The sequence below is a fragment of the Canis lupus genome, chromosome 27 (genome assembly GCF_003254725.2).
Source record: "Canis lupus dingo isolate Sandy chromosome 27, ASM325472v2, whole genome shotgun sequence".
Classification (NCBI taxonomy): Eukaryota; Metazoa; Chordata; class Mammalia; order Carnivora; family Canidae; genus Canis; species Canis lupus.
In genome coordinates this window covers 5,968,534-5,978,286 of record NC_064269.1, presented here as the reverse complement: position 1 = coordinate 5,978,286, position 9,753 = coordinate 5,968,534, and the positions used below count along the sequence as shown (strand labels likewise).

Below are 9,753 nucleotides of genomic sequence, written 5' to 3'. Positions count from 1 at the left end.
GGTCTGCATGCCACAGACCAGCTCACAGGATTCCTAGAACCACCTTGTCTAGCCTGACCTTCTGCACACAACCTTCAGGCATTTCTTCATTCCAAAGACAGCTTTAAGCAGCCAGTATGCAAGTAAGTTTTCCACACGCCAAACACTCTCTCTTAACGGAAACTGGCTGTCAAAGGCTTCCTCTGTGGGCAAGATTTTGTGATCATAGCTCCAGCAGAGTTGTTCTCAACTTTGGGCTTCATCCTTAAGTCTGAAAAATAAATCTGTGATTTGCTATATTAGCAGCTCCATTGGAGAAGATGCTGATCTTAGTTAACCTCCTGAAAGCCACAAAATCATATACATACCCGATATCCTGCCATATAGCTTTGCAAGAGAAATTGATCAAATATCCAGGTGTCCGATGAATGTGAAGTGTCCCAGGTGGCAAAATAATGACGCAGGTGTTCATCGAAGACACTGCTAAAATCCCCTCCTTTAACAACTCCCAACCCTCCATCACCAGTCTCCCTACTTTCCCTCAATCCTCTCTTGCTCATGATCTATGTTCTGCATCTGGCATTGGTCTGGTATAGCTCAGGATTAAATGAAGCCAATATCTTCCCTTCAGAAGGGTGACTGCAAGTGTTTTATTTTAAAGCTTAATAGACCCAGGATGTAAATACTAAGAATAGTCCCTGTTCACTAAAGAAATCCCAGACATCAAAATGAAGTATTGTTCAAAATTGGTAATGGGGAGGAAGATTCCATTCTGTGAGCAACCTGAAAATCACATGAGAGAAGTAACTGGTGTCTTTGTTTATACATAATACAACCTACATCAGGACAGAAAAGGATTCTACACAACTACTACAGTGTTCTTCAGATGACAACTTGAACCCCCTGTGGGTACTGTAGCCCGGTACCCTTTGTGAGTGTCAGTGGAAGAAAGGAAGTGATTTTCAAGGTAGACATATCCATAAATATTTTGAAATACATGAGTCTTTGAAAAGAATGGCTTCCATTTATCATATCATTTTGTGTGGATTGCATAGATTCACCCAGAGTTTGCTCTCAGCAGTATCTGCAATTTTATCCATGCAGGATCCTCAAAAGTAACTTCTCCAACCAGTTATGCTTCACCATCACTGGAACAAAGCTAATATCCTGCAGGCACATAAGAGTGAACATCTCACTATCTGTCCTGGCACACAGGTAACCTAGACTCAGGGCTAAGATGGACTGAGGTGGGACTAGTGTATTTGTTAATTGAATCAGAAGTTAGGCTTTCCTTAATATAACTTAGCACCTAGTCATACATTGCTATCAAAGCCCAAAGGGTCAGAAGCAGGGTTCGCTGGGTCAGTGTGATAAATAGTTCTATGAGGACAGAAGCCTACTGTGGGATCAGACTGTGGATTGACAGACAAAAAAGAATACTGATCAGTTAGCTTTAAATGTCCAAGTGAGGAAGGAATCTTCTCATAGGACAGTGACTCCCTACATAGTCCAAGAAGTTAGGGGTCAAAATGAATCTTAGTATCCTCATTTTACTAAATGGCTCACCATCTGCTCCTCCTGGTTACACAGCTGAAATCTAGAGAAAGGGATCCAAAAAACTTTGTTTAAAAGAAAATTTGCATCTGACCCTAGAGGGGGGCCATAGAGGAATAACATGTCCACAATAAGAACACAAGCATACTCTTGCAATGCTGGCCACAGAGCCCTTGGATTCTATCAGTATGAGAGCAGGGGAGAGAGGATAGCAGCAGCATGACCTGATGAGCTCTGTGCTTATGATAACAACCTTGAATTTGAGCAGCTTGGCCTCCAATCTTTGTGAGTGGGGTGTCAGGCAACAGTGGAAGACAGCCATGTCTACCGTGTGCCTCCAGGCGCCAGTGCTGTGGGGCCCATGGAGGAAGGGATGAGATTGTGCTGAGCATGGTCAAGAGGTCTCTGAGGAACACAGGAGATGCCTCAATTGGACAGAGATTGGAGAGGTAATCAGAAGCTAATGGGTGGGACAGAGCCCGAGATATGCTGGTTTGTGACTACTTGTTGAATTGTGGCCTTGTTCTCATGGAGCTCACATCGGGGGTGGGGGGGGACCCAGATAGGTGTCCCCCATGAGCCAGACACAGAATCAGACCATCACATAAGGCACCTGAGAGCAGATGGCCCCGAGATTTGAACAGAGAGCTGAGAGTTCAAGGAGGGTGAAGTGTGTCAGGCTATAAGGAATTGAGCAGGGCTATAGGTGACATTGGAAGGCCCATGAGAGTCTGCATCTCTGGAATTAAGAGGAGAACATATAGAAGAGAAGGTGAGCAAATACACAGAAACAAACAGACTTTTCTGGTATCAAAAGCAGCCATAATGGCCAAAAGTTTAAGGGCAGATGAGGAAGAATTTAAAGGTCCAGGTAAGAAAAGTGTTCCTCATGATGTGGACTAAGCCTAGAAATTGCATTGTAATTAGAAAAATAATGGCGTTTATTTCCTTCTTCCTCTACTTACTGTAACATGACGTTGCAAATATCCCTTAATATGAGACTTCTCACAGGTAAAATGGGGATAAACTTCCTTATCCGGAGGCTAATAATTCCTTCTCCAATCTTATGGAACTACTTTGAAACAATTGAGATGGTCATTGAGAAGTGTATTTAATAGAGTTTTATTTTACTTAAATGCTTGTTATGAAGTAGAGAGCAGTGACACATTATGACTTCCATGGCCCCAGGTACTTTTGCCTTCATAGACCCCTTTCCATAAAAATTATTATAATTTATACTATTGAAGCAGTTTTTAAAATGGATACAATCCAGACTGTACTATGTTCACTTTTTCTTCTGATGTTAAAAGAAATGTATTTTTTTCATCGGCCATGTAAGATAGGCGCTTACTTTGCCTAATGGATGGCAACTCTGGTAAGGGGACATTGGATGATTGAAAAAAAATTATCATTCAGAATTTGAAGAGAAAGGTTTAGAAGATCCCTGCAGATACATGCTAGAATTTTTAGGTTTCTAAATGCTAGAAGATTGCAATAGAATCTTAATGCAGGGATGTGGAGGTGAACCAGCAAGACTCATTTTTCCAGGTAAATCCCTATGGAAGAAGAAGAAGATTCTCTGAACTGTGCAAACACTGTGAACCAGATCAGTTATAACCAAACAAGATAAAAATTCTTCCTGATAGACAGTGAGGGCAGCCTTGAGATGTCCGCACAGAGTATAGGGAAGCAGGGAAGCATGTATGGTAAGAGGAGTGATGACGTGAAGGAGAGGGATCTCATCACTATTTCTCTATTACTCCAGGGAAACCCCCTCCACAAATGGCCTGGAGGAACCACAGCACCATCACGGAGTTCATTCTCATTGGGCTGTCCGACGACCCCTACATCGAAGCTCTGCTCTTTGTGTTCTTCCTGGGGATCTACCTCCTGACTGTGATGGGGAACCTGATAATGCTGCTGGTGATCAGGGCTGATTCCCGCCTCCACACTCCCATGTACTTCTTCCTGAGTAACCTGTCCTTCCTAGACCTCTGCTTCTCTTCTGTCACTGTGCCCAAGCTCCTAAAGGACCTTCTGTCTGAGAAGAGAACCATCTCAGTGGAGGGCTGCCTCACCCAGGTGTTCTTTGTGTTTATCACACCAGGGACCGAAGCCTTTCTGCTCTCAGTGATGGCCTATGACCGCTATGCTGCCATCTGCCACCCACTGCTCTATGACCAGGTGATGAGCACCCAGTTCTGTGTGAAGCTGGTGTTGATCTCATGGGGTCTGGCCTGTCTCAATGCATTTATCATTGTGCTCTTGGCTATTAACCTGGACTTCTGTGAGGCCCAAACCATACAGCACTACACCTGCGAACTGCCCTCCCTCTTCCCTCTCTCTTGCTCAGATATTTCCATCAATGTTGACATCTTGATCTGCTCCACCTTACTGCATGGCCTTGGGACCTTCCTCCCAATCTTCTTCTCCTATGCCCGTATCGTCTCCACCATCCTGAGCATCAGCTCCACCTCAGGCAGAAGCAAGACTTTCTCCACCTGCTCTTCCCACCTCATTGCAGTGACCCTATTTTTTGGCTCAGGTTTGATTCGCTACCTTATGCCCACAACTGGTTCCTCCCTGGATTTGCTCCTGTCCTTGCAGTACAGTGCTGTAACACCCTTGCTGAATCCCCTCATCTACAGCCTAAAGAATAAAGAGGTGAAGGCAGCTGTGAGAAGGACACTGGGAAAATATCTCTTAAGTAGTGACAGACACATGGTTACAAAGACTGGGTTCCTTTGCATTTCTTTTTTTGTTCCCACCTTCTCCCACACACAGTGACACACTATTTGGAAGAAATATTCCTGAGTTTGTTCAAATATAGCTTGACTATTACTCCAAGCTGATAGTTCTTGACTAGGGCTCCTTATTGGAAAGTCTGTGCTCCATTGGTTGGAAGGGAATGCGGAGACAATTTTCCACAAAACATTTGGATAAGACACCAAAATAATTAGGTTGAAAAGATTCGATGATCATTTCAGGTGAATCAGCATCTGATGAGGTGTTGCACAAAGAACTAAAAACGAGGGAGACATTATTAAACAAAAGTTAACATTTGGGGCAGCCCCGGTGGCACAGCGGTTTGACACCGCCTGCAGCCCAAGGCGTGGTCCTGGAGACCCTGGATCGAGTCCCACGTCCGGCTCTCTGCATGGAGCCTGCTTCTCCTCCTGCCTGTGTCTCTGCCTCTCATTCTCTCTCTGTGCCTCTATGAATAAATAAATAAAATCTTTAAAAAAAAAAAAGTTAACATTTGCAAATCCCAACTTCTAGTATGTTTTTAAATAAAGCATTGGTAAATAGAAAAAATCCTATGTCAACAAAACAATCCAAACTTTATGTTGATGTGTTAAAAACCATAGGATACCTAGGAATAAACCTAACCAAAGAAGTAAAGGATCCGTACTCTGAAAACTATTGAACACTTATGAAAGAAATTGAAGAGGACACAAAGAAATGGAAAAACATTCCATGCTCTTGGATTAGAAGAACAAATATTGTCAAAATGTCCGTACTACTGAAAACAATCTACACATTTAATGCAATCCCTATCCAAACACTCCTAGCATATCTCACAGAGGTAGAACAAGCAATCCTAAAATTTTTATGGAACCAGATAAGACTGCACATAGCCAAAGCAATCTTGAAAAAGAAAAGCAAAGCTGGCCGCATCACAATTCTAGACATCAAGCTATATTTCAAAGCTGTAGTCATAAGACAGTTGGTACTGGTACAAAAACAGACACATAGGCCAATGGAGCAGAATAAAACCCATTAATGGACCTACAACTATATGGTCAACCAATCTTCAATAAAGAACGGTGAATATCCAATGGGGAAAAAGACAGTATCTTCAACCAATGGTGTTGGGAAAACTGGACAGTAACATGCAGAAGAATGAAACTGCACCACTTTCCTACATCATACACAAATTCAAAAGTGACGAAAGACTTAAGCATGAGACAGGAAACCATCAAAATCCTAGAAGAAAACACAGGCAGCAACCTCTCTGACCTCGGCCACAGCAACTTCTTGCTAGACATGTCTCCAGAGGCAAGGGAAACAAAAGCAAAAATGAACTATTGGGACGTCATCAAGATAAAAAGCTTCAGCACAGCAAGGGAAACAATCAACAAACTAAAAGGCAACCTTCACAATGGGAGAAAATATTTGCAATGACCTATATCTGATAAATTAGTATCCAAAATCTATAATGAACTTGTCAAACTCAATACCAAAAAAACGAATAATCCAGTTAAGAAATGAGCAGAGGACATGAACAGATCTTTTCCAAAGTAAACATTCAGATAGCTAAAAGACACATGGAAAGTTGTTCAACATCACTCATCATCAGGGCAACACAAGTCAAAAATCACAGTGAGATATGTCCTCACATCTGTCAGAATGGCTAAAATTAACACAGGAAACAACAGGTGTTGGCAAGGAGGGGAGAAAGGAGAACCTTCTTGCACTGTTGGTGGGGATATAAACTGGTACAGCCAACTGGAAAACAGTATGGAAGTTCCTCTGAAAGTTAAGAATGGGGCAGCTGGGTGGCACAGTCAGTTGAGCATCTGACTCTTCAGTTTGGCTCAGGTCCTGATCTCAGGGTCTTGAGATGAATGAAGATCCACTTCAGATTCCCCACTCACCTGTAGTCTGCTTGGGATGCCCCCCCCCCTCTCAAATAAATAAACATTTTCCAAAACAAAAGTTAAAAATAAAACTGCCCTACACTCTAGCAATTGCACTACCAGGTATTTACACAAACAATACACAATATTGATTTAAAGGGACACACTCATCCTGATGTCTATAGCAGCAGCATCAATATATGCCAAATTATAGAAAGAGGCCAAAAGGCAATTGACTGATGAAGGGATAAAGAAGATACTATTCAGCCATCTAAAAGAATTTCAAGGAGTATAAATTACATTAAGAAAGGCCAAAAAAAAAAAAGAAAGGCCGACTATTGGGGGCGGGGCAAGTTGGCGGAAAAGTAGGGTCCCCAAGTTACCTGTCCCCACCACTTACATAGATAATTTTCAAATCATTCTGAAAACCTACGAATGCGGCCTGAGTTTTAAAGAGAGAACAGCTGGAATGCTACAGAGAGACGAGTTCATGCTTCTAACATGGAAGGAAGTCGGAAAAAATAAAAAAGAATCCAGTGTGGGAAGGCCCCCCACGAGGAGCCAGGCTAAGGGGGACAATGGGAGCCTCCAGGGCAGGAAGGCTCAATCCTGGAGAAGAAGGAGCTTTACCAATCTTCCCAACGGAAAGGCGCCTGCAGGGAGCTCGGGCAGGATCCCAGGAGGGGCGGGGATGCCCTCAGGCTCCCGGGGGCACTAACAGAGGACCTGATCCCCAGGGGAGAGTGCGCCACACCACGCTGCCAAGCTCCCTAAAGGGCTGCAGTGTGTGCCAGCAGGCCCAGGAACAGCTCGGGCAGCGGCTCCGGGCAGAGGAGGCTGCGCGCCCTGGGAGCATGATTCCAGCAGTGCAGGCCCCGGAACCCAAGGTTCCAGTAGATTCAGCCCAGAATCCTGCACTCCCCTTAGGACAGGTGGAGGCCAGGAGGACACAGAACATCAAGGACGCTCCTGCCACCGAGCACCCTTGAGCTGTGCAGGTCAGTGCCCCCGCCTGGGAGCATCCTGGCCAGTGTGGACTGGGAGCTGTGGTAGTTCCCACGGGAGCTGACTCCAGGGCTGGAGAGCTGGCCACCGCCACTGTTGTTCCTCCTGGTGTCACCTTGTGCCTGGGAGGGAGCAGGGCTGCCAGGGAGCAGGGGCCTCACGGGGTAAACAACCCCCACTGAGCCCAGCACCTGGCGGGGGACGGGCATCTCCTCCAGGTGCACACACCTGAGAATCAGCACAGCAGGCCCCTCCCCCAGAAGACAAACTGGAAGGACAGGGGAAGAGCAAGTTCTTGACCGAGCAACGCTGGAAAGCTCCAGGGAAGTCAAGGGACTTACAATATGTAGAATCAGAGGATACCCTTCCTTTTTTTTGTTTGTTTGTTTTTCTCTCTTTTTTTTCATCCTTTTTCCATTACAACTCGTTTTTAGCCACTCTGCATGAAGCAAAATGACTAGAAAGAAGAACTCACCACAAAAGAAAGAATCAGAAACAGTCCTCTCTCCCACAGAGTTACAGAATTTGGATTACAATTGAATGTCAGAAAGCCAATTCAGAAGCACAATTATAAATCTACTGATAGCTCTGAAAAAAGCATAAAAGATTCAAGAGACTTCATGACTACAGAATTTAGATCTAATCAGGCCAAAATTAAAAATCAATTAATGGAGATGCAATCCAAACTAGATGTCCTAATGATGAGGGTTAATGAGGTAGAAGAAAGAGGAAGTGACATAGAAGACAAGTTGATGGCAAGGAAGGAAGCTGAGGAAAAAGAAAAACAATTAAAAGATCATGAGGAAAGGTTAAGGGAAATAAATGACAGCCTCAGAAGGAAAAATCTACATTTAATTGGGGTTCCAGAGGGCGCTGAAAGGGACAGAGGACCAGAAAGTGTATTTGAACAAATCATAGCTGAGAACTTCCCTAACTTGAGGAGGGAAATAGGCATTCAGATCCAGGAGATAGAGAGATTCCCCCTGAAATCAATAAAAACCATTCAACACCCCGACATTTAATAGTGAAACTTGCAAATTCCAAAGATAAAGAGAAAATCCTTAAAGCAGCAAGAGACAAGAGATCTGTAACTTATATGGGGAGAAATATTAGATTAACAACAGCCCTCTCCACAGAGACCTGGCAGGGCAGAAAGGGCTGGCAGGATATATTCAGGGTCCTAAATGAGAAGAACATGCAGCCAAGAATATTTTATCCAGCAAGGCTTTCATTCAGAATAGAAGGAGAGATAAATAGCTTGCAAGATAGGCAGACACTGAAAGAATATGTGACCACCAAACCAGCTCTGCAAGAAATATTAAGAGGATTCTGTAAAAGAAAGAGGAAGCCCAAAGAAATAATCCACAAAACAGGGACTGAGTAGGTATTACAACGACACTAAATTCATATCTTTCAATAGTTACTCTGAGTGTGAATGGGCTAAATGATTCTATCACAAGATGCACGGTTTTGGACTGTATAAAAAAGCAAGACCCATCTATTTGCTGTCTACAAGAGACTCATTTTAGACCTAAGGACACCTCCAGCATGAAAATGAAAGGTTGCAGAATCATTTACCATTCAAATGGTCCTCAAAAGAAACCTGGAGTAGCCATCCTCATATCAGGTAAATTAAAGTTTATCCCAAACACTGTAGTAACAATGAAAAGGGACACTATATCACACTTAAAGGGTCTATCCAACAAGAAGAACTAACAATCATGAATATTTATGCTCCTAATGTGGGAGCTGCCAAGTATATCAATCAATTAATAACCAAAGTAAAGACATACTTAGATAATAATACACTTATACTGGGAGACTTCAACACGGTGCTTTCTGTAAATGACAGATCTTCTAAGCACAACATCTCCAAAGAAACAAGAGCTTTAAATGATACACTGGACCAGATGGATTTCACAGATATTTACAGAACTTTACATTCAAACACAACTGAATACACATTCTTCTCAAGTGCACATGGAACTTTCTCCAGAATAGACCACATACTAGGGCACAAATCAGGTCTTAACTGATACCAAAATACTGGGATTGTCCCCTGCATATTTTCAGACCACAATGCTTTGAAACTAGAATGCAATCACAAGAAGAAATTTGGAAGAAATTCAAATTTGGATTGGAGGTTAAAGACCACCCTGCTAAAAGATGAAGTGGTCAACCAGGAAATTAGAGAAAAATTAAAAAGATTCATGGAAACTAATGAAAATGAAGATACAACTGGTCAAAATCTTTGGATACAGCAAAAGCAGTCCTGAACGGGAAATACATCGCAATACAAGCACCCCTAAAAAACTGGAAAGAACTCAAATACACATACTAACCTTACACCTAAAGGAACTGGAGAAAGAACAGCAAATAAAACCTACACCCAGCAGAAGAAGAGAGTTAATAAAGATTCGAACAGAACTCTGTGAAATAGAGACCAGAAGAACTGTGGAACAGATCAACAAAACCAGGAGTTGGTTCTTTGAAAGAATTATAAGATAGATAAACCATTAGCCAGCCTTATTAAAAAAAAGACTCAAATTAATAAAATCATGAATGAAATAAAAGA

The 9,753-nt window shown here is 42.8% G+C and overlaps 1 protein-coding gene across 1 annotated transcript; it reads left to right on the top strand.

Annotated features, from left to right (window-relative positions):
* Positions 1–3,315: 3,315 nt before the first annotated feature.
* LOC112678150 (olfactory receptor 8S1-like) lies at positions 3,316–4,320 on the top strand. The gene has a single exon (XM_025477255.2). It carries the CDS (start codon positions 3,316–3,318, stop codon positions 4,318–4,320), a length of 1,005 nt encoding a protein of 334 aa, XP_025333040.2.
* The last annotated feature ends 5,433 nt before the right edge of the window (positions 4,321–9,753 follow it).

Coding starts and splice junctions, on each gene's coding strand:
- LOC112678150 (XM_025477255.2), top strand. CDS start 3,316: ATGGCCTGGAGGAACCACAGCACCATCACGGAGTTCATTCTCATTGGG.